Here is a 24,549-nt window from a genome sequence, read left to right on the forward strand (position 1 = left end):
CTGCTTTGAAGCTATAAAATATATCTATTTGTATATTATATATCATGCTATGTATTTATATATTATATTTATATAATTATGTATTTATAAATATATATTTTGTATTATCTATAAAACATATCTACATAGAGAATATGCAGTACACGTCAGCATGCAAGCCATAAAACTTGGTTAGGAATAGCTCTAAATTTATTTTAATGAAGGCTTTAAAAATACTATGATTTTATAAAAAAATATTTATCAAAAGTTTTTCTTTAAATTCTTTTCTAACCAAAATTAAGGCATATTTAAAAGAACGACCACAATTCAAGCATTGAAGAGATTTATGCTTATGACTTAATGTTAAGTTTGATATTAATATCCTTTAATTGTGGAATTAATGTAACAGCTATAAAAAGAATTCCTTAGAGTAAAAGTCATTTTCAATTTATCCAATTTCTGGTTGGTTAGTTTGGATTGGTTTGGGTTTCTTACTTGATAACTGTTATGACAATCTCTTGGTGTTTCCTTTTGTTTTCAGATCATTTTGTCTTAGTGAAACTGGCAATTGAACTTTGCTCTAGTTGATGGGCAAAATTTCTCCGAGACGATTCATCCCCCCAATTTTATCCTAGTTGAAAATATTCCAATGCCATAAGAAATCTTATAAATTTGCACTTAGCTTTTGGATGGACGTTTCTACAATGGAGAGAACTGTGTTATAGCCCTGGTCTAAGGACATTCCCATTGCCCATAGACTACAGGGTGGGTGTGGAAGGTTCCTCTGAGAAGGGGCGCTCAGCAAGTTTGCAGATACCCTGAAACATGGAAACAAGCAAGCTTTGAAAAGCACAGCTTTGGAGACGCTCCATGAGTCTGCATGACTTTCAAGCGAACTAGCACTTAAGACCTTGTTTAACAAAATGGACACGGGGGACACAGCTCTAGGACAAAAAGCTACCTCAAGGTCTGGAGAAACTGATAAAGCATCAGGTAGATGGAGACAGGAACAATCAGCTGTTATTAAAATGAGCACTTTTGGCAGTCAAGAAGGACAGCGGCAGCCACAAATAGAGGCAGAGCAAATTGGAAACACAGCATCAGCACAATTCTTTGGTTCTGGGAAACTGGCCTCCCCTAGCGAAGTGGCACAGCAAGTCACAGAGAAGCAATACCCACTGCACCGTCCGAGTCCTTATTCATGCCAACACTCACTCTCTTTCCCTCAGCACTCATTGCCACAGGGGGTCATGCACAGCAGTAAGCCACATCAGAGCCTCGAAGGCCCTCCGTGGCTTTTCCCTGGCCCTTTGCCATCTATTGCCTCCGAGGACTTATTTCCTTTTCCTATCCATGGCCACAGTGGTGGTTATCCCAGAAAAAAGATTTCAAGTCTGAACCCCGCTTTTAGCCAATACTCCCAGAAAAGTATCGAACAGTCAGAAGATGCTCACAAGAAAGAGCACAAACCCAAGAAGCCCGGCAAGTACATTTGCCCTTACTGTAGCAGGGCATGTGCCAAACCAAGCGTGCTGAAAAAACACATCAGGTCCCACACGGGGGAGCGGCCATACCCGTGCATACCTTGTGGCTTCTCTTTCAAGACAAAGAGCAATCTGTACAAGCACAGGAAGTCACATGCCCATGCAATTAAGGCAGGACTAGTCCCTTTCACAGAGTCAGCCGTAGCTAAATTGGACCTAGAGGCTGGTTTTATTGATGTAGAAGCAGAAATACATTCGGACGGTGAACAGAGTACAGACACAGATGAGGAGAGTTCTCTATTTGTTGAGTCTTCTGACAAAATGAGTCCTGGTCCACCAGTCCCACTGGATGTTGCCAGCAGAGGGGGCTATCATGGGTCATTGGAAGAATCACTGGGAGGTCCAATGAAGGTGCCGATTTTGATTATTCCCAAAAGCGGGATTCCTTTACCTAACGAAAGCTCTCAGTATATTGGCTCTGATATGCTATCCAACCCGTCTTTAAGTACTAAGGCTGATGACTCTCACACGGTGAAACAGAAACTTGCACTAAGACTGTCAGAGAAAAAAGGACAAGATTCTGAGCCATCTCTAAACCTTCTGAGCCCGCACAGTAAAGGAAGCACTGACTCCGGTTACTTCTCTCGCTCAGAAAGTGCAGAGCAGCAAATAAGCCCTCCAAATACAAATGCAAAGTCTTATGAAGAAATCATCTTTGGAAAATACTATAGACTTAGTCCCAGAAACACACTCAGTGTTACAACCACAAGTCAGGAGCATGCCACAATGGGTAGGAAGAGTATGATGGAGTCGTTACCTCACGTAAACACCAGGTTAGACGTCAAGATGTTTGAAGATCCTGTTTCACAGCTGGTCCCAAGCAAAGGAGAAATCGACCCCGGTCAGACAAGCATGCTCAAATCCACTAAATTCAACAGTGAGTCCCGACAATCCCAGACTGTTCCATCATCTATCAGGAATGAAGGAAAACTGTATCCTGCAAATTTCCAAGGCAGCAGCCCAGTCCTCTTAGAAGCTCCTGTGGACTCTTCACCCCTTATTCGAAGCAACTCAATGCCAACTTCTTCAGCAACGAATCTCAGCATTCCTCCTTCCTTGAGAGGAAGCCACTCATTTGATGAGAGGATGACTGGTTCTGATGATGTGTTCTATCCAGAGACTGTAGGAATACCGCCTCAGCGCATGCTAAGAAGACAAGCTGCATTTGAGCTGCCTTCCGTACAGGAGGGGCACATGGAGACAGAGCACCATGGCAGGATGTTAAAGAGTATCTCAGGCTCGTCCTTGAAGGAAAAGAAGTTGATTCCTGGGGAAAGGGTTGGGTATGACTATGAAGTCTGCCGGAAACCCTACAAGAAGTGGGAAGACTCTGAAACATCAAAGCAAGGCTACTTAAGCTCTTTAAAACATGGCGGAGAATATTTCGTGGACCCCTCAGTGCCATTGCAGGGAGTGCCAACCATGTTTGGAACTACATGTGAAAACAGGAAACGCCGGAAAGAGAAGAGTGTGGGAGATGAGGAGGACACCCCCATGATCTGTAGCAGCATTGTAAGCACTCCTGTGGGCATAATGACCCCAGATTATGACCCCAAATTACAGATGCCAGAAGCCATGAGAAGTGGGTTTGCTGTGGCTGGGCATGAGACCTCTTCTCATGGTCACTCTGAGCGCTTTGACCCATGTCGACCCCAACTGCAATCTGGAAGTCCATCTCTTGGGTCAGAAGAATCACCCTCAGCCACTGACTCAGACAAGATGTCAGACCTAGGGGTCAAGAAACCTCCAGGAAATGTGATTTCTGTGATTCAACACACAAACTCGCTGAGCCGACCCAATTCATTCGAAAGGTCTGAATCATCTGAACTGGCGGCTAGTGCTCAGGATAAGGCCTCTTCACCTTCCGAGACGTGTGACAGTGAGATTTCCGAAGCCCCTGTGAGTCCAGAGTGGGCTCCCCCAGGGGAGAGTGCAGAAAGCGGGGGCAGACCGTCCCCCTCTCAGCAAGTTCAACAGCAGTCCTACCACACACAGCCCAGGCTGGTTCGCCAGCACAACATTCAGGTTCCTGAGATTCGAGTGACGGAGGAGCCTGATAAACCAGAGAAGGAGAAAGAAGCCCAGAGCAAAGAGCCAGAGAAGCCTGTGGAGGAATTTCAGTGGCCCCAGAGGAGCGAGACCCTGTCCCAGCTCCCAGCTGAGAAGCTGCCGCCCAAAAAGAAGCGTCTGCGACTTGCAGATATGGAGCATTCGTCAGGGGAGTCCAGCTTTGAATCCACAGGCACAGGCCTGTCTCGCAGCCCCAGTCAAGAAAGCAACTTGTCCCATAGCTCCAGCTTCTCGATTTCTTTTGAAAGAGAAGACACCATTAAGCTTGCTGCACCCGGGAAGCAAGATGAGTTTGGGAAACATTCAGAGTTTCTGACGGTCCCGGCTGGTTCGTACTCATTGTCTGTCCCAGGCCACCACCACCAGAAAGAGATGCGACGCTGCTCGTCTGAGCAGATGCCTTGCCCTCACCCAACAGAAGTCCCTGAAATCCGGAGCAAATCATTTGATTATGGGAATCTGTCCCATGCTCCGGTGGCAGGGGCGTCCACCGCCACATTATCCCCATCGCGGGAGAGAAAGAAATGCTTCCTGGTGCGCCAGGCTTCCTTTAGCGGCTCTCCTGAGATCGCCCAGGGGGAGGCTGGGACGGATCTGGGCGTAAAGCAGGAGCAGCTAGAGCACCTGCACGCTGGCTTCAGGTCCACGTGGCACCATGCCCCGTCCTCCGTGCTGCCTCCTCTCCAGGCAGACGACCCAGGGAAGCAGGTTGTGGGTCCATGTGCCCAGCTGAGCTCAGGGCCACTCCACCTGGCCCAGCAACAGATCATGCACATGGACAGTCAGGAATCTCTGAGGAACCCCTTGATTCAACCGACATCCTATATTACAAGCAAGCACCTGTCTGAACAACCGCATGTGTTTCCGCATCAGGAGACCGTTCCATTTTCTCCGATCCAGAATGCCTTGTTTCAGTTTCAATATCCTACTGTCTGTATGGTTCACTTACCAGCTCAGCAGCCTCCGTGGTGGCAAGCCCATCTCCCGCACCCCCTTGTGCCCCGCCCTCAGAAGAGCTATGGCAAGCCTTCTTTCCAGGCAGAAATGCACCCTAGCTACCCCTTAGAGCACATTGCAGAGCACACTGGAAAGAAAGCCCCTGAATATGCACACACAAAAGAGCAAACTTACCCGTGTTATTCAGGCACACCAGGGCTACACTCACAGAGCCTTCTTCCAAAGTTCCCGTCAGACCAGAGCACCAAATCACCTGATACTCCCTCTGAGCAAGTTCTTCAAGAAGATTTCGCCTTGGCAAACACTGGGCCCTTACAGTCCTTACCGGGAACGGTGGTTCCTGTTAGGATCCAGACCCACGTCCCATCCTATGGGAGTGTCATGTACACAAGTATTTCTCAGATTCTTGGGCAGAACAGTCCTGCGATTGTCATATGCAAAGTTGATGAGAATATGACGCAGAGAACGCTGGTAACCAATGCGGCCATGCAAGGGATAGGGTTTAACATTGCCCAGATGCTGGGGCAGCACGCAGGCTTGGAAAAATACCCCATCTGGAAAGTACCTCAGACATTACCCCTGGACTTAGAATCCTCAATTCCCTTATGCTTACCTTCTACCTCTGATGGTGTCGCCACCCTGGGAGGTAGCAAGCGTATGCTTTCTCCAGCCAGCAGCTTAGAACTCTTCATGGAAACGAAGCAGCAGAAAAGGGTGAAAGAAGAAAAGATGTACGGACAGATTGTTGAGGAGCTTAGTGCTGTGGAGCTCACCAATTCAGATATCAAAAAGGATCTCGCCCGCCCACAGAAACCCCAGCTCGTTCGCCAAGGCTGTGCTTCTGAGCCAAAGGATGGGGTGCAGTCGGGGTCATCTTCCTTCTCCTCGCTGTCCCCCTCCTCATCTCAAGACCATCCGCCTGCCAGCATGCCCTTGAGAGAGCCATTCCCGCCCGTCTCCAGGGCACCTTCTCTCGGGCAGAAGTCCAGTGGGCCTTCGGAGAGCAGAGAGTCCTCCGATGAGTTAGATATTGATGAGACAGCCTCAGATATGAGCATGAGCCCACAGAGTTCATCATTGCCACAGGGGGACAGTCAGCTTGAAGAGCCAGGGAGGGGCCAGAAGCTGCCTGTGAGCATGCTGGTCCATATGGCCTCCGGCCCAAGTGGGAAAGTGGCAAACTCCACTCTGGTTTTCACGGATGTGGCGGATTTCCAGCAGATTCTTCAGTTCCCTAGTCTTCGGACAACAACTACTGTTAGTTGGTGCTTCTTGAATTATACAAAACCCAATTATGTGCAACAGGCCACCTTCAAATCCTCGGTTTATGCTTCATGGTGCATTAGCTCCTGTAACCCAAACCCATCAGGATTGAACACCAAGACCACGCTGGCTCTTCTGAGGTCCAAGCAAAAAATCACCGCAGAAATTTATACTCTGGCTGCTATGCACAGGCCTGGAACTGGCAAGCTGACGTCATCAAGTGCTTGGAAGCAGTTCACTCAGGTAACGAATATTGTTCTGAAAGCATCTGTATTGTAGATGTGATTGCTGAGCAGAATACATAGTGAAGGACATACGGTCTAAAAATACAGTAAAATGAAGGTCAGAGTTGGGGAAGTCCTCTGCGGCACTGGTCCTGTTCATGGATGAGAGAAGCCACGGGCATGAACTTAGTGATGAGGGTCTCAGGAAAGTCCCAACCACAAAGTAGCTCCTTCATCTGGAGCTACCTTAAGAACCTGTTCCTTTGGGTTCTTCTTCCTTCTGACCTGTGTTAATGACCTAGCAGACTGACTTTTCTTTTGATGTGAGGAATTCAGGAAGTTGTGAAATGGGAACGTAGAACAGGGAGTGGACACTGAAAGATCAGGCAGGAGACTGCAGGGTGTGAGACCTGGACTTTGCCAACCTCGGAGTGCTTGTTCCTATTGACAGTACTTTTTACTAAAATGTGTTTTCTATAGATCTCTTGCAAAACTCACTTTTCCACATGATTACCTGGTTTGTTTAAAAAATGAACAGTTCATGCCTGACATGTAAAATTATAGAACTATTAATAAGGGGTACTTTGGAATTTATGCTAAGTTATTAAATAAGCAAATGGAGGACTTAAAAATATTTTTTACTTATTTCAATCACCATTTCCCTTCAAAAAATTTTGAAAATATTTCATTCATTAATAAAGAAGGCTTTCATTGCTACTTCAGAATATAGAACATGTTTTTAAAGTTTTTATTAGTGTTGTGTGTGCAGTGTGTTAAAGGAGTATTTTTTCTTTAACAAAATGTTGAATTTATTCAGTAGATGCTGTCATTCTTTTCAGATTTTATCCCTATTGTCCCTTATTTTATGTAACTCCCCCATGGCCTTTTAGCATAGAATTGAGGCTAATTTTCAGAGATCATAGAAGAGCTGGATGTGTGGGCTTCCCCTTTGTTTTAGAGAAACCACATGAAATGATTCTCTTTTTTTATCCTACAGATGAAACCTGACACGTCCTTTTTATTTGGCAGCAAATTAGAAAGGAAATTAGTGGGAAACATCTTAAAGGAAAGAGGGAAAGGAGATATTCATGGAGATAAAGATGTTGGATCCAAACACACTGAGCCAATCCGAATTAAAATCTTTGAAGGAGGGTAAGGAAACAAGTGCAAATGTAAACTATTCAGTTTTAAGTCAGAGCAAATGGTACTGAACGTCTGCATGGAAAAAAAAATGTATCTACTCGGGTTAGAAGTGTAAAGGGAATTACTTTTCTATTTACATTTCTGAAGTCTGGCTGGTAATAGATAATGAGTTCCTCTTGCTTTCGTGACTTGCTTGTAATGAAAATGTCCCTGTTGTATATGGTTTGAGCCTCTGCTTTAAATTTTCATGCCTCTAATTTAGTATGAAATCGACTAAGTTGGTGGAATCTTGAAAGCGTGTTTATTCTTTAATATTATATTTAATGGGTATTTATTGTGTTATTAATGGACATATTTTTATTCTAGGCTTACGAAAATGCAATCATACGTGCTCATGTGTAATCATAGGAACTAGTTAATTTGTTTGTTTTATTACTTTTACTATTACCTAAACTCCAGACTTGACCACTTCCGGATTTCACCACTTCCTCTTTCTGTTCCAGGATCCAGGCCAGGGTACCACATGGCATGTAGTTGTCATGTTTCCCCAAATTCCTCTGCTCTGTGACACTTCTCTGTCTTTAGGAATTTCTTTTTAAATGTTGAATTCTGAGTTGTAGAATCACAAGTAATAAGGTTCAATGACTTTGTTATCTGCGTAGTTAAGAAAAATTACAGATATATGTAATGTCTAGTTTTAGATTTCAATAGAAATGTATCTTCAGTCCAGTCAATGGGAGGAAAAAAACCCAGATTTTTGCCTTCAAAATCGAAAAATTTTAAAGTACATTAACCCCATTTAGTGGATTATGATGTAAATATCCTTATCTGAACAACAGATCCATAATTGCCATATTTCCTTGAGCATGAATCTATTCCAATTATATTTGGAGGACAAAATAATGTTATCTGTTTGACTATAGAATGTTGAATGTTTAGTGATATAAAATATTGATTTCTCACATAGATTACCAGTTTGGAGATGGATGATTAAAGTTGGTTCCCTGTTAGGTTTGGCCCCCTGTGGATGGATGTCTAGTATTTTCACCACTAAAACCACAGTTGTATGTAGTCATGAAGCTTGTCTCAGTATTTTTTGACATCCCTCATCTTTTAACACAAACGAGAGAAATATAGATTTTATCTTTCCTCAGAGACTGAGAGGTCCCTGTGACTGAATCAACCCTCTTACATTCAGCAGTCTTCTTCATAGCAGTACACTTGTACTAGATTAGAGAGACCTTCAGTTACTCTATGCTTTGGGGAACCCATCTCCACTAACGAAGGACACAAGTGAAAAAGCGTATGTGAACATTTTATTGCTGTGTTTTGATGATCCTAAAGGATTGTGCCCATATTTCATTTCTTTCTCCCTTCATTACCCCATGTTATGGGCTAAGTCCCAATCATTTCTTAATCTGTGACCCAACTTCTGCCTGGTGGTAGCTAGGCGTTCATTCCAAGCAGTGTATTACCAAGTCTTATTTTGGTGATTGCAAAGTGATAACTTAAAAAAAAAATGTACTGTATTTTGCCGTGTATAATGTGCACTTTTTTGCCCAAATTTGTGAGAGAAAAATAAGAATGCACATTATATATGGGTAGTACTAATTGCATTTCCCTGAAAGTTTGGGCCAAAAACGTGGGTGCACATTATACACGGAAGTGCATTGTACATGGCAAAATATGGTATTATTGACCAATATTTTAAGAGTATGTGTTTCTTATATTATCTAATTCGTAGATTTAGTAATTTAATTAAACATATTTTTCATGACTTCTGCAAAGCTCATTAATTCTCATACCAAGTAGATTCATGGGTCTACAGACTGTTGAATGGTAAATATTTTATTTGTTCAGATTTTTCTAATATACAGTTATATTTCCTAACGAATTTTACTGTATTTTTATTCTGAAATCAAATTAATAAGCTAAGACATTAAAATAAAATTATGTTATTTGAAGATGAAATTTATTTCCCATTAACTATAATGATGGGCTACAATAAGCTTACCGTATCCTTCCCTGAATAAAACTAGCTTTCTATAAAATTACTTGTTTTATCCTATACTCCGTAGGTGTGGTTTCATCTAATTAGGGGCACAAAATAGTGAAATCAAAAGGTGAAAGATATTTAGGCTCTTTCATACTTTATTACAAAAGACAATGTGAGATAAAATAGTTTTGAAGAACAAGTTGACATTAGAATCCTTGTGAAAGGGGACAGATTTAAAGGAGCAAAAAGCAAGCAAAATTAAATATTCATATCTTTGATACTCCCTAATTCTTACTTGATTGGTACTAATCAAAAAGTAGATAATGTTAAGGTTAAATAGCATCCATAGCAGAGTTGGTTTTTAAATATGTGGATGGATTTTCCCTCTTAAAAACCCTTCAGTACTTTGGACAAATGAAGTTGAACTTGCTTTTATTCTGTATGGTGGATTAGCTAGGACAAATAGAGACGTTTACAGTGGTCTTAGAACATAAAAAAACACTGTGAATCTAGTGCTTTTAAGTCAAACCAGAGTGAATTAGGGTATTTTGTATGTCAGTTTACAATTTGAAATTGCAGAAAGAGCTCAAAAGGAATATCTTTCCAAGAATGACGTTAGACCCATAATGCTAACCTAGCTGTGATTTAAGAGATGATATTTATTGAATTATTCAGTAGAATGCTACTGTACTCCATGATAGATCACGTTTCATTGTATCCTAAATAAAATGTGATGTTTGCACACTGGGTAGGTTTTTCTTTTGATTACCACAGTGAATATCTAGTACTCTGTTCATCTATCTGATTTTATTCAACTAGATGACCTCAGACATCCTTTCAAACCTGTCAATTAAATCCTTCTGGAAACCAATGCAAATTTGAATGAAAAATAGAATCTCTAATTTGCATTATGTAACAGCACCTTTCAGAAGCCACTTGAAATTTAGACTCCAGCTTAGTAATAGATTCATGGTCCTTGGGAAGAGCAGATCAAACTTGTAGGCAACAGTTGGTGAGCTCATTTCAGCCTGTTGAAGCTAGAAATTTCTGAGGCACTTTTGTGCCAGGATTATAAAACTAGAGTAGAAACTTGCAAAGAGTTTTATTATCAGTTAAATTAATTTTAACAAATATCGAGGGGCATGTGTGTTGTGCATGCACATCTTCAATGATGTAATGTATGACGTATGATTTGAATATGTTGGTATAACTTTTTGGATGTTTCTTGGTTGGAAGTTTTACTAGAATCCAGAAGTAGTAAGACACAACTCTGCAACTCGTTGAGGCTTATATAAGCCTGTTTGAACGTCTCTACCATGTCCCCATATTTATACTTAATAGAAGAGCCAATTCCATGTTGAACTATGTGTAAAAAGAAAAACACATTTTATTTACAATGCCAAATCTCTTCTCTAGTTCTTTCAGGCATTTACTGCATAAGTTTCATAGACTTCCCAGAAGTAAGGTTGAAAAATTGTTGGTAAAAGCCCCTCATAACAAGGTGCCATGCAAATATTTAGCTTTTGGTTTGATCATATAATGTGCTAAAGTATTTGAAAACACACTGGATCCCTCCTTTTTAAACAGGTATAAGTCAAATGAAGATTATGTATATGTCAGAGGACGCGGTCGTGGAAAGTACATTTGTGAAGAATGTGGGATTCGCTGTAAGAAACCAAGCATGCTCAAAAAGCATATCCGCACTCATACTGATGTGCGGCCTTATGTATGCAAGTTATGTAACTTCGCCTTCAAAACGAAAGGTATGGGGTCTGAAAATTTTTTTTTTTTATCAAGGGGAGACACTTTTTTATGGCTACTGCAGATTCTTAACCGCGTTTTAGAGCTAATTTTCATCGACAATAAGATGGTTTTATTTGTGAAAATAACGACCTCACGAAATGTAGTTTCTCCCTCATGTAAGTGATCAAAGAATGTACATGAGACAGTGAGGCTCCTTTTATGACCTAAGTAAGAGCTATAGAGTTGGGCCCAGGCCAGTTGTCTCTGAAGGAAGTGGCTCAGAATTGCCTGGATAGCTATTACTTCAGGTTGGAAATGTTATGTGGTCTAGATAATCTTTGTACCAGTATTGAAATACTGCAGGGAGGCAATCCATGCAGAGGCATTAAAAAAGCAAGGCAGCAGCTGGGAAGAAAACATGTGCCCATGGTCAGTTTCAAGATGATAAATAATGTAGAAATGCACAGACTCCCAGGTGGGCCCCTCCATCCACAGTTGCATTAATTATGCATAGAAATTTGATAGCTTGGATTCTGTGTATTTATCAGCATGGAGACAATTTCTTACTCTCAGGCCACAACTGTTAGTCTCACAAAATTAGGACTTGCCTTGAAATGATATTCTGTCTTTTCAAAAAAAGGTCTGTGTTTAACAGTTTTATATGAAATATTTTACCCAAGAAGGTTACTTTGATTGTGTTTCTGTCGTTTTATAAAATCATGAAAATGTTCATAAGCCCAGTGTTCTCAGAAAACAAACACTAATGAACTAGAAGTGGTTGACTTTTGTAGAAGATGTTTTACTACTTACTTGAACACTCCCTCACTAACCTTGTAGCATCTCCAATGTTTTAACTTTAAATTTGCATACCAATTAATGTACTCCACTACCCATCAAGAAAAATAAATATCAAATAGATAATATCAGATATATAATAAGAAATAAATATCAAATAATCTTCGGTAGAGAACTGTGTACCTATTTTCTCTGATAGTCAAAATCCTAAATTCTTTCATTGGTTTGTCAGAAGTATAAATGTGTAGCCTCTCAATATATCTGTTTCTTCTTTATTAACAAGGTATGTATATTACAAGAATGCCTTCTCTGAAGCCAGAAAAAGGGGAAGGTAGCGTTTACTGGCATTTCAAAAGAAATAAACATAAGGTCCTTTAAATACCATTGACCTTCGCACAATCAAACCTTTTATGTAGAATTTCACTGAGAGGCTCCCTGGGAGATAAGAAAATATAAACTTTAGTTTTAGAAAACACTGCAAATCTGCCAGCCATTGCACCTGATATATCTTTACTGGGCATATGATTTGGCTGCAGGTAGAGAGCTGTGTGAAACACTGGGTGAAGAAACGTCACATTTCTAGGTTTTGTAAAAAATCCAATTAAATTTGGCCCTGAACCATTCATTGTCCTTAAGTTTAGCAAGGAATAATGTATTCTAGGTCATTATTTGAGTTTCCTAGTCACCCTTCGGGAATGTGGAAATGTCTCAGGATCTTAAAATGGGCAAACCATCCTGGGAAACCCCACCAGATTTTACCTCCAGCTGAAATGCCTATTGTCCAAACCCATGGCATCTGAGCTCAGATTGGAGCACGCTTGTAGGCCCAGCACTTCCTCTGTGCCTGTGCCGTTCCTTCAGCACCTGCCCCCAGCCTCCCGCTCTACTCTCCTTGCTGGAATTCCATCAGAAGTTCAAGATTTCAATAAACCAAAGCCAGGGTGGGGTTGTTTCAGAGCCAGATGTCTAACGACAAATCTTCCTGGAAGATGAGAGCTCAAAGCCTTGAAACAGGTGGAGATAAAAATATAGGAAAAGAAACAGGTATTAAGATCTAAATAAATTATCTTGACACACCTAACATCCATACCCCTCCACATACATGATGACTCGCACGCTTGCAGAAAAGCAGGTGATTTCCATTTATTTGTAGATACATTTAATTAATTTACAGATTTTATACTTTTGATAATCTGTCTGTAAAAATGTTTGAGCTGTTTAGAAAAATTCTAGACTTAATTTTTTTGATAAATAAGAGCAATAGAGGCCTAGACACTTTTCTATGTTTGGAGTTACCAAAATAGCATAAAATTAGTAAAATTCACAGACATATAAGCAATAAGCAAAATGTGAAGTAAAAAATAAAGCAATATAAATAAAACAATAAACAACAGTGTCTAGGTTTAGAATTATGACTCATATATTACATTAATAGTAAGCTGAATACCCTCACAAGGAGAACAAACTATTTCAGCTGGCTAAGAGTTTTCACTCAAATTCAATGAAACCTACTCTTAAAAATAAGACATTTGCTGGTATATTGCTAAAGTCACATCAAAGGGCATAGATAATATTATGGCCCTTACATCTGAATTAGCTCCTGGGTCTTCTTTGATATATCTATAGATATAGATGATATAGATATAGAAATATAGATGATATAGATATAGATATGGTGCCAAAAAATGTATACACATTTTAAGAAAAGAAAACACTGTATTAAAATTGTAATACTCAAAATATTCCAATAACAAAAGATGAATACAAGTCATGTGTATACATTTTTTTGGCACCCCTCATACATATGAATGACATGGAATAATATATATATATATATATTATATATATATATATATATATATATAATATATATATAATACCATAAATCCTAAGTGAAAGGTGGCTGATCAGTGTTTTCACAATTTCTTACATTTTATATAGAAATTATATAAATCTGCAGAAACACACAGGCATTTGGATGTATATACCGAATTGTATATATCTATGTCATCATACTACATATTTGACATAAAAACCTTTCTTTTTCCTTAGAACGATGGTAGTTTCAAGATAAATAGAGGGAACTTTGCTCCTCCATTACTTGAGAAACTGCTGTCATCAAGTTTGCTAACATAAGCCAGACAGATAGATGCTAAATACTGAGAATAATGCTCTAAGTAGTTAGCTAAATATTTGTATGGATCCTTGAGTTCATTTACAAGGTTGCCCCTAACGTTAGATTGGATATTTTTTACTTCTGACTATTTAGGGTCCTGCAAGTTTAATCTATTTTATACCTGATCAATGCCAGAAGGGCTGGGGTTTGGTGGGTGTTTTGGTAATATTTCATTCTGAAGTTTCTCTGAGATATATGACCCAGCTTAGGTTTTTATGGAGTCCTAGGATGCTGGCCCATTTGGGCCAAAGATCTTACAGCCCTTCTCAGCCAGGAAAGCCTGGGTTTCTCAGTTTGCTTGCAGCCTACTCTTGAAAAGATGTGCCCCTAAACTTCTACAAGTCTCCTAGAATGAAGAAAACCTGAGATTGGGCCAAAGCTCTTAGGGGTTGATACTTTCAGAATCCAGATTGTCCCTCTTAAGTTTGAGGCAGAGAAGGGTAGTGGGTAGAAACAAATCTGTGTTATCTTAAGTTAGTTCGCTTCACATTGAATTTTGGAGCAACCATTTTGGTTACTAATTGATTTCTCTTTCTTTGGCTGTGTTTTCTAGGAAACCTAACGAAGCATATGAAATCGAAAGCACACATGAAAAAATGCCTGGAGTTGGGGGTCTCAATGACATCGGTGGATGACACAGAAACCGAGGAAGCAGGTATTTCATAATTTAGTTCACTGACCCCATCACTACGCATGCTGCAGCTTTGAGGCCAAAGTGGTAAAAAAAAAAAAAATGTAGATTTTTTTTTTCAAAAAACTGATCGCATTTTATTTTATTAAATACTGGATATAGAAAAGAAATCTGACACATTGAACTTCTTGAAGCTTAGTGAGAAGAAATAATAAATGCATTTCAGTTCTGACCTAAGGAGGGAGGAAAGTCTTACTATGAAAATACTTCTATCTAGAACAATAAAGGATATCTAAGTGCACTTGTGTTGTGATAAGTGATTTAAATTTTATGAAACTTTTTGAATCGCATTTTCATGTGTTAATTTTGCTATTAGGAGAAAACCTAATAGGAAAAACAAAATCATCATTAACCTCAATAGAAAACCTGAGGATCAGCCTAACCTCCTAAGATGCACCACTTACACATAAGCTTATACAGACAGGTTGTTGCTTTTCTTTTTCCTCTAACATCTTTCTTTACAATAGTACATACCCATTTGTTGAAGGTTTTCTATAAGTGATGTGAGGTCTGAGATATAAGGCCCTACTCTGGAGTTTTTATTATAGGGTGGGACAGAAATCAGATAGGGACATAAAAAGATAAGAACTAATGCAGGGTCACAAAGGTCAGTGTCCAGTGTTACAGGAGTTCAGAGATAAGAACTATCTCCAGGGACTGGAGGGTTGAGGAAATCTTTTGGAAAGAGATGGGGCCTAAATTAGCTTCTAACCTTGATGTTTAGATCTTGATCGCCCCTATTTTTATTCAATTTTTTTCAGAAACTATGGAAGATTTGCAGAAAGCAACCGAGAAGCGTAGCATGTCCAGCATTTCAACTGATCATCAGTTCTCAGATGCTGAAGAGTCAGATGGTGAGGATGGAGATGATAATGATGATGATGATGAAGATGATGATGACTTTGATGACCAAGGAGATTTGACACCAAAAACCAGATCAAGAAGCACCAGTCCTCAGCCTCCTAGATTCTCCTCCTTGCCGGTGAATGTTGGCACCGTACCCCATGGGGTTCCTTCGGATAGTTCCCTGGGGCATTCTTCATTGATCAGCTATTTGGTTACTTTGCCAAGTATTCAGGTTACTCAACTTATGACACCAAGTGACTCATGTGAAGATACCCAGATGACAGAATACCAGAGGTTATTCCAGAGCAAAAGTACAGACTCGGAACCAGACAAAGACAGGTTAGACATACCCAGTTGTATGGATGAAGAGTGCTTGCTGTCTTCAGAGCCCAGCTCCTCTCCGAGAGACTTCTCCCCCTCAAGCCACCATTCCTCACCGGGATATGATTCTTCACCCTGTCGAGATAATTCACCAAAGAGGTATCTGATACCCAAAGGAGATTTATCACCCAGAAGACATTTATCACCTAGGAGAGATCTGTCACCCATGAGACATCTTTCACCAAGAAAGGAAGCTGCACTGAGAAGAGAGATGTCACAAAGAGATGTTTCACCAAGAAGGCATCTATCCCCAAGGAGGCCATTGTCACCTGGGAAAGATATCACGGCAAGAAGAGACCTCTCTCCCAGAAGAGAAAGGAAATACATGACCTCCATCAGGGCGCCATCTCCCAGAAGGGCTTTGTACCACAACCCACCATTGTCCATGGGGCAGTATTTGCAAGCAGAGCCAATTGTACTGGGGCCTCCTGTGAGTATTAGTAGCTTTCTCTTTTTAATATAAGTCATAGCACATTGGGACCTCTTGATAACACACTACTGTAAAATTTATAACATGGGTACCTTTCATGGGGAGGAGTGAACGCAGTTACTGAAAATAGCAGAAAGACACATTTATTGCAAGCTGTTGTCAGTATCATGGCTGTGGCATGACCCCAAGTGTAGTAGGATTGCATCAGAGCCATAGAGCATTCCAGCTGGTAGCAGGTGAGGCCTTTCAAATGCTTTCTAAGCTGAACTAGTTATAAACATGAGCTGAAACTTTTACATGAATAAAAAAGGTAGAATCTTTGAAATGTCATGACTGCTTAGACCAGCGGTTCTCAACCTGTGGGTCACAACCCCTTTGGGGGTCGAACAACCCTTTCACAGGGGTCGCCTGGTACTCATATGTGGGCGTATTTGCATATGGGCCTGGAGACAGATAGAGGAGCGGTGTCTCAGTTCCTAAGACCATCGAAAATATGTGTTTTCCGATGGTCTTAGGCGACCCCTGTGAAAGGTTGAGAACCACTGGCTTAGACAGACACTTGGGGACATTTAGGTATCAGAGTTATATAACCCTTTGACAGGTAAGGATTCTGATTCAGGTATTAGCCTTGACTTACAACAACTGTTTTAAATAAACTCATTATCTTGCTCACGGTTAGCGGACATGTGAAATTAGTGAGGGACTGGGAGAAGACAGAATGACCCCATCTGTATGCTTGTAAATCAAAGGCATGAACACTTATGTATGCTTTTCTTGCCATTACTACCACCTCCTGGAACCAAGTGCTAGTGAGATGGTGGCCCAAAGACAATGGGAAGTTGAGAGAGTTAAGGGAGAAAGTCGCAGAGGGGATTTCTATGGTAAGCCCTCAGTATAAATTAAGGTAACAACAGTAGCAATCATGAGTGACATTTAGGCAGAAGGTTTAATGTGAATCTATTGAAAAGCACCTGCCTTGACTCATCCCAAGGAATGGTGGACCTTGCTGTCTGTCTCTTTCAGTTTGTGTAGGATTTAAAAAAAAAAAAAATGAATGAAGCAGGCACTCAGCGCAGACAGAGGAATGATACCTCTTGAGTGTGTTTGCTTTGAATGTGGTTTTGTATGTTTGTTTGTTTCCTGGTCTCTATTTGCTGTTCTCTCTTTGCTCTCAATTTCTGTCACGTGGATCACAGCCAAAGGAAGCACTGCTAGCTCCCAGCCCTGTCTTCTCACTGCCCTGGTGACCAGGTTCCTCCCTCTCATCACCTTTCCACCACCCTGAATCATAAGCTTAGGTTGTTGTTTTTTTAACTCCAGGAAAGCTCCTCGCTGCATGCCCCTCCCCTACTCCCAACACCCTCTTTACACAAGCCTGCCACCAGCTTAGTTTTCATGGTGTAATTACTGCAGAAACATGCGTAGTCATCAGGACAGAATTTATTTGCCCAGCTAATGAACTAGCAAGCTACAAAAAAGAGGTAACTTCCCACAGGTTTTTGTGTCTTGGCGGTGCTAAGTAGAAAGGGGGATCTTGTAAAGGTAACACCATTGCAGCATAAATACAGAGTGATTAATTCCTCAGACACGAGGGTACCACATCGGGGGTGTAAAGTGCTCTCTCTGGTACAGACCCTGTGATGTTGCCAGAGTGTGTGAGACGAGAATCTCCTGTTCTGGCAATGGCCACATAATTGTGAGATGTTGGAGCACACTCAGTCGATTGCAGTCACAAAAAACAAGCCTTTAATGCCAACACACTATAGTTATTAAAAAATAATAGCAAGTCGCAGTCAACTCGTGCAAAGGAATTTGAGGAGTGGGCTAAGAGAGTTCATCTCATATGCCCAGAAAGTTATGGAAAGTTATTGGTTTTATTAGTCATTGAGTTTGCACAAGTTTTTTGTTTTTTTCTTACTGAGATTTAAGTAAGATGGGAGTTTGTTCACCATATTATAATGATAATGCCCAAATTATGAAATAAAATAGGGTTGCAAATGGAGTAAAAACCAAAGTAGAAAAACCTAATTGAGAGCTTATTTGGAGGGTGACAGAAGGGTGGATGGGAAGAGAATGTGTGGCCAGGCCCAGCAGCCATTGGAGCAGCGGAAGTGGTTACGTGATAGGCATTCTGCTTGTACATGTCCGTTGTTGTAATCAATTAATTTCTGATTAGTGAAGGTCTGAATCTGAAACTTCTATTCTTACACAGATAGAATCTTATTGGATTCTGAACATAGTGAATAAACCCTGGTTTTACAGGACACTTCATCACTCCCTCTGTGAGCCTTGAGTCAGAGTTCTCACATAATGGGACCTCTCTATCTCTCTCCCTCTCTCTCTCTCCCTCCCTCTTTTTCTCCCTTTCTCTCTCTCCCTCTCTCCCTCTTTCCCTCCTTCTCTCTCTCCCTCTCTCTTCCTCCTTCCCTCTTTCTCTCCCTCCCTCTCTCTCTCTCTCCCTTTCTCTCTCTCTCTCTCTCTGTCTCGTTACTTCCCAGACCCCATTCTGATTAGGGGTATGCAGTGACCATCATGGAATAGAAACCAAACTGGAAAAAAATAACCAAGCTACAGTCCATTTTAAACTATGAAATTGTGGTAATCGTGATTAAAAGACGATTCATTTCCTTGTCTTCAGAGATGATTATTGTAGGCATTACAGTTCCACCTTAACTGGTGTTTGATAAAGAAAACATGCCTTTTTCTGAACTAGGGCAAATACAAGAGGAATTTTTTTTTTGTAACTTTTAAATGATTCTCCTACCATAAAAATTCTCACCTTGCCTAGCTGATTAGGTCCTTGTGATTATAGCACTGATGATTACATGATCTCGTCCATACTTCCAAGACAAATCATTTGTTTCTAACTTGACTAAGGTATAGCCCAGAGCAAAATAGGGCCAAGCATGGCACAGTGTAGCAGAGGTGATACATAATTTATCATTCCTGAGCTGGTCTCACAGTCTAAATAGAACTGGATGAATCATTAATAATATAGAACACACTTTGAGTTTTAGAACTGAGCTATCCATGAAATGAATTAGAACTTTTTTTTTTTGTCTGTCTCCTGTATGACTATCATACTTGACAGGTTTATATCTATTTGATTTTAAGCTCTCAAAAATTAAAAACAAACAGTCCCTTTTGGATGATAATCCATTAAAAGAATGAATCTCAGTAATTGAAACTAGATAACTTCATTAAAACATGATCATCTCACAGTCTAAGTTGTGTTTTACTACAGAAAAAAATTATAGAAAATAAGTTCTCCATTTTCAGGGCTACAGCCATGAAATCTGGAATCTGGCCCCACATTTTAAGTGTCTTTAATTCATTAATTTCCAAGAAGATATGTAAATGGAAGTAATATAATCAGAGGAATTCAGACACAATCATCTTTGGTCCCTAGCGATGCAGCTGAGTATGAGTTGTAACTATTTGAAGTATTTAATGTTATCTGAGGGATGCGTAGTTCCCTTACAAAAACCGGCCTTGATTTGTGATTTGATGAAAATGCTGGTCTTCCTTCTGGGGTGTCTCTTGAGTAGGAATTTATTCCTTTAGACCAATAACTTGTCATTTTGAGGAACTAGTTTTGTGTATCACCACCATTTTGTCATCTGTTCTGTAGAAAACTAAAAAAGAAAGCCAATTTTCAGGCTTGTCACTCTGATTATACTTATCAACACTTAAGAAACATATTAAAATTCTGCCTAGTATATAAACAGATGGCAAACTTATTACTTTCTTTTGAATTTAAAAATCTATTAGTGTGGTTGGTTTTTTTTTTTTTTTGCTTGGTACACTTTTCCTGGCAATTATCTATTATTTTCTTCTCATTCTCTCTTGTGAAAGAAAAAAAAAAAAAACAGAAAAGAAATGTGTCTCTGTACCAAGTGGAAAACATGTTTTATCACATTGCTGTTTAAAAACAAAAATAACTTTTTTAAAGACCAATAGCTCCATTCAAGGATGCTGAAAGATAACTCAGAAATCTTTTTTGTCTTGAAAATAAAAAATTAATAAAAGGGTTAAGTAGTTTTAAATGAATGAATGAATGAATGAATGAGTAAATGAATGAAATAGTTTGGCCTAAGCATGAAATAGTGGGTCCTAAATGCTGATCTCTCTGTTTCCTTTTGCAGAGTTTAAGAAGAGGATTACCTCAGGTTCCTTACTTCAGTCTCTACGGAGACCAAGAAGGTGCTTATGAACATCCAGGCTCCAGGCTTTTCCCTGAGGGTCCTAATGACTATGTCTTCAGTCATCTTCCACTCCACTCTCAGCAACAAGTGCGAGCTCCTATCCCTATGGTGCCAGTTGGTGGGATCCAAATGGTTCACTCCATGCCGCCGGCCCTCTCTGGTTTACACCCTCCACCCACATTGCCTCTGCCAATGGAGGGCTCTGAGGAGAAGAAAGGAGCTTCCAGGGAATCCTTTGCTAAGGACCCCTACGTTATGTCCAAGCAGCACGAGAAGCCACCTCCTCACGTTTTGCAGTCATCTGGTCCACCTAGCATGCCCTCTTCTCCTCGGCAACTGATGAAACAGAGCACTTCAGAAGACAGCCTGAATTCAACAGAGAGGGAACAGGAGGAAAATATCCAGACTTGTACAAAAGCCATCGCCTCTCTCCGGATTGCCACAGAAGAGGCCGCTCTGCTTGGGGCAGACCAGCCAACGCGGCCCCACCAGAAACCCTTGGAAAGCGCACAGGTTGGCATTAGACACTTTAGTGGACCTGAGCCAGGTCAGCCCTGTACCTCAGCTACCCACCCTGACTTGCATGACGGTGAACAGGACAATTTTGGTACATCACAGACTGCATTAGCTCACTCCACCTTTTACAGCAAGAGTTGTGTGAATGACAAAGAGCCGGGCTTTCAAGGCAGTGAGGAATTTCCTTCAAGCACAGAGGAAGGCAATGAACCTTCATCAGAAAAGAGCCCGCAACATTGATCTAAGATGCATGGCGACGTTCATTTCCACATTTTCTTCTTTTGTTTTGTTTTTCTAGAAATAGAGGTAATCAACTTTATAGCATGCCTGTCCTAAGTTACAGTAGTTTGCTATTATATATACTTTTGTTATATCAAAAGAATTAGGTAAATTAACAAGTCATCATGAGCCTGACCAAAACGAAATTTGAAATTAACCTATTGGGTCTGGTACTTTTAAAATTGTACAGATGTTTGTGCCTTTTCTTTACTTTGCTTATATTCTTATAAGCATTTTTTAGCAGTACTTTGTACATATTTTAGAATTTGTGTATCTGCTTTGTAATAAATGTAATTTCTTTCCTTTTTTGGACACTTGGATCTAAATGATGTAAAGCAAAACAGCATCAATATATATGTGAGGTTGCACTAAAACATATTTTTATATGATTAAAACTGAACAGCTTTTATGTACAGCTCTGATTCTGTAATACTAATATTTATTTACTTTGTTTCATAAATTGTACATTTTTTCTTAATGTTGTGGATTGCTTTTCTATGTGAAGCATGGGATTTACTGTTGCGTAACTAGAACAAAAATGTATATTGTAAACAAGATATTTAAACTAGAGTATCTTATTCTGCACTTATGCATTAGTTACAAAAAAGACAAAGGATGTATCAGTCAGTTCTTAACTCTTGTAAATTTTTTTGTCTCTTGTTTGCTGGATTGACTATAACTTAAGTGCTGATTGTGATTTTAAACTGATAGTACCGTAAAGCATTAAAGTAAACAATGTGCTATTGTGAGTTTTTTCAAAGCTTTATAAATCAGTTATAAATAATATTAAAAGTATTTGGTCTTATGTGAACATGTTGATCTATATACTCATCTGAAAATATGGGAAAACATTCCGCCCCATGTAAATATGTACAAGTGCATCACTGGTACAGTTTTATGTAACTCAGTTGGACACTAGGTTGCCACAGACCTATGCTAGGGTGTCTTTAAAAATTAAAGTGACAAAGCACATGGGACTGTGTAAGAGCTTGGTTATCGGCCGGCCCGGTGGCTTGGCAGGCAGTGCTGTGCGCTGCCCGTGGAGAAGACCTGGGCTTAGAAACCTCCTTGGTTCTGGCTGCACAACATGGTGACTGGAGCTAAGGTTACTATAGGAGTCACGCCTGGACTCGGAGGGGTGGGTGTGGAGGCAGGGAGGAGGCATGGAGACCTATCTGCTCACCGGCCCTTCCTGTCAACCAGTCCACAGGGTAACAGGGTTGGCATCAGCTTTAGGAGAAGCCACTTTGCCCTTTGGAAGAGGGGAAGAGTGTCACACTTCTGGCTATCTCAGGGTGAACGGGGGGAAGAAGATTTCCAGGGAAAAGAACTGGTGGTGAGATGATGTCTTTTGTATATAACATTCACAATGGGCTTTGGTTAGTGTTAAAGGTGGGCAGAGCCTTTGCAGGTCCAGAAGAACGGAAGAAAGGGAAGGGTACAACATGTGCACACACACGTGTGTGTGCACACACACACAATATGGGTTATCTTTGTGCTATATAGTGGATTATAATTCTGTGAAACCAAGTTTGTATATTGAATTACATTAAGGAGTGTTCTTTAAAAAGAGAAATAAATATACAATTACATGCTTGAGGTGTCTAGTTTTTATGTGTTGTTTTACATGTTGACTTCCCAGTTTTGTTCCTAAAGAAAATTCGAAGCTACCAACATACCATCTGTGCTTTTAGTTGCTAGGCTCTGCCCATCTGAGGTATGCTAATATGAATGCTTTTAGCAAGTGAGAAGACAGACATTGACTTCCGTATGTCATCCGATTAGAACAGAGAGTGGCCACTACAGTGGAACTCTAGAAATGGAGTCATTGGAACGCAAGCATGGGCATGGGCAGTATACTGAAAAAAGTCATGAATAAAGCAAATCATCATTTCCGCTCCTTCTTTCCTCTCAGTATGAATCTGAAATTCCCCTGGGGAAACCTTGTTCTAATTTTTGCCGAGGTGATTGAAGGCAAAAACCAACTGAAATAAATACTCCCCAAAATATCCACTAATCAGAGTTCTTCTATTACAGAAAGGTGGAACCTCTTTAATAATGAAAATAGAAGCTCATTCATGGTCAAAATCTATCAGTATTGCCATTATAAAAATCTCACATTGGTGGATTTACAACTTAACTGTATTGTTTTATGAGACAGACTGTCTTTTTAAACTATGTTTAACCAAGGTGAATTAAAGGTCAACGCAGCCGGCCAGCCTAATAGCTGTCTGTCTTGAAGAAGAATCCTTAAAACATTTAATTACATAGAGTGATATGTATGTGTCTTACCCTTCCTTGGGTGTGTGTGTGTGTGTGTGTGTGTGTGTGTGTGTGTGTATGTGTGTCTGTGATTCCAGGCCAAATCAAATCACTCTTTACTTCCTCCTTTGTCTAATTTATCTCATGTATTCACTCATTCATAAAACAGTTTTTGGATGCCTGCTGTGAACTGGGTACTATGATGGGCATTTAGGATTAATAAGAACATTCCTGCCATCAAGGAGCTCAAGTAAATAAAGGACGTGTGTAAATGTGTACAATATGACATTAGTGCTAAAATAATGGTACATGTGGTATGTTTTGTAATTACAAAGGAGAGAGCAATAACTGCTGAGAATGGGAGGAGGGATGGACAGGTTTCATTGCTAAGGTGGCCGTGAGACAGATCCTTGAAGCAATATATTGACTTCCTCATTCAACTGATAAATTTTCGTCACCTACATTGGGACACTGTTCTGTGTGCTAGGTGTACAGTGCAACACAAACCATAAAGCCCTTGCCTTCATAGAGCTTATATTCTAGTAGAGTCAGGGGTCATAAAAAATATGGAAAGGGCGTGTTAGATGATCCAGGGTGTGCAAAGCAGGGAATGTGCAAAAAGCAAGATGTAGCTGGCTCCCTGGGGATGTGGCAGGGTGCCACATGGTTAAGCTAGAAAGTCAAAATCCAATTTTTCAATCCAGCCTAAGGAGCTCAGGTCTGTAAGCCATGGGGGCCATGGAAGGGTTGAAACAAAAAAGTGTCATTACCATTGTTATTATTATTTAGAAACCACTCACTGTTATAGCAATGAAGATAATGGATTTCAGGGAGAGAGAATGGAAGCAGAGAGACCAGTCAGCAGAAATGTGAAGCTGTGTTGTTTCCATGGGAATTGACCTTCCGAACAGAGGATGGGGGCATGAAAAAAGAAAGGACAATTTTGCTTAATGAAGAGGAATTGATAATACCTAGTGATTGATTTGGTGTTGGGGCTGAGAGAGATGGGGGAGGAAAAGATGACGAGTTTTTAATGGGCAATAGAAAGA

At 40.4% G+C, this 24,549-nt stretch overlaps 1 protein-coding gene across 5 annotated transcripts in view; it reads left to right on the forward strand.

Moving 5' to 3' along the window:
- The window catches only part of HIVEP2 (HIVEP zinc finger 2), a 183,566-nt gene extending 160,729 nt beyond the window's left edge, over positions 1 to 22,837 (forward strand). For all 5 annotated transcript variants that reach the window (XM_019653751.1, XM_019653753.1, XM_019653754.1 and 2 more), the window contains 6 exons: positions 521 to 6,056; positions 7,035 to 7,189; positions 10,764 to 10,939; positions 14,444 to 14,545; positions 15,343 to 16,238; positions 20,384 to 22,837. In XM_019653751.1, the coding sequence (XP_019509296.1) occupies positions 903 to 6,056; positions 7,035 to 7,189; positions 10,764 to 10,939; positions 14,444 to 14,545; positions 15,343 to 16,238; positions 20,384 to 21,199 (7,299 nt within the window). In that variant the 5' untranslated portion in view covers positions 521 to 902 and the 3' untranslated portion in view covers positions 21,200 to 22,837. The remainder of the gene's footprint in view (positions 1 to 520; positions 6,057 to 7,034; positions 7,190 to 10,763; positions 10,940 to 14,443; positions 14,546 to 15,342; positions 16,239 to 20,383) is intronic.
- The last annotated feature ends 1,712 nt before the right edge of the window (positions 22,838 to 24,549 follow it).

The sequence above is a fragment of the Hipposideros armiger genome, unplaced genomic scaffold (assembly GCF_001890085.2).
Source record: "Hipposideros armiger isolate ML-2016 unplaced genomic scaffold, ASM189008v1 scaffold_206, whole genome shotgun sequence".
Classification (NCBI taxonomy): Eukaryota; Metazoa; Chordata; class Mammalia; order Chiroptera; family Hipposideridae; genus Hipposideros; species Hipposideros armiger.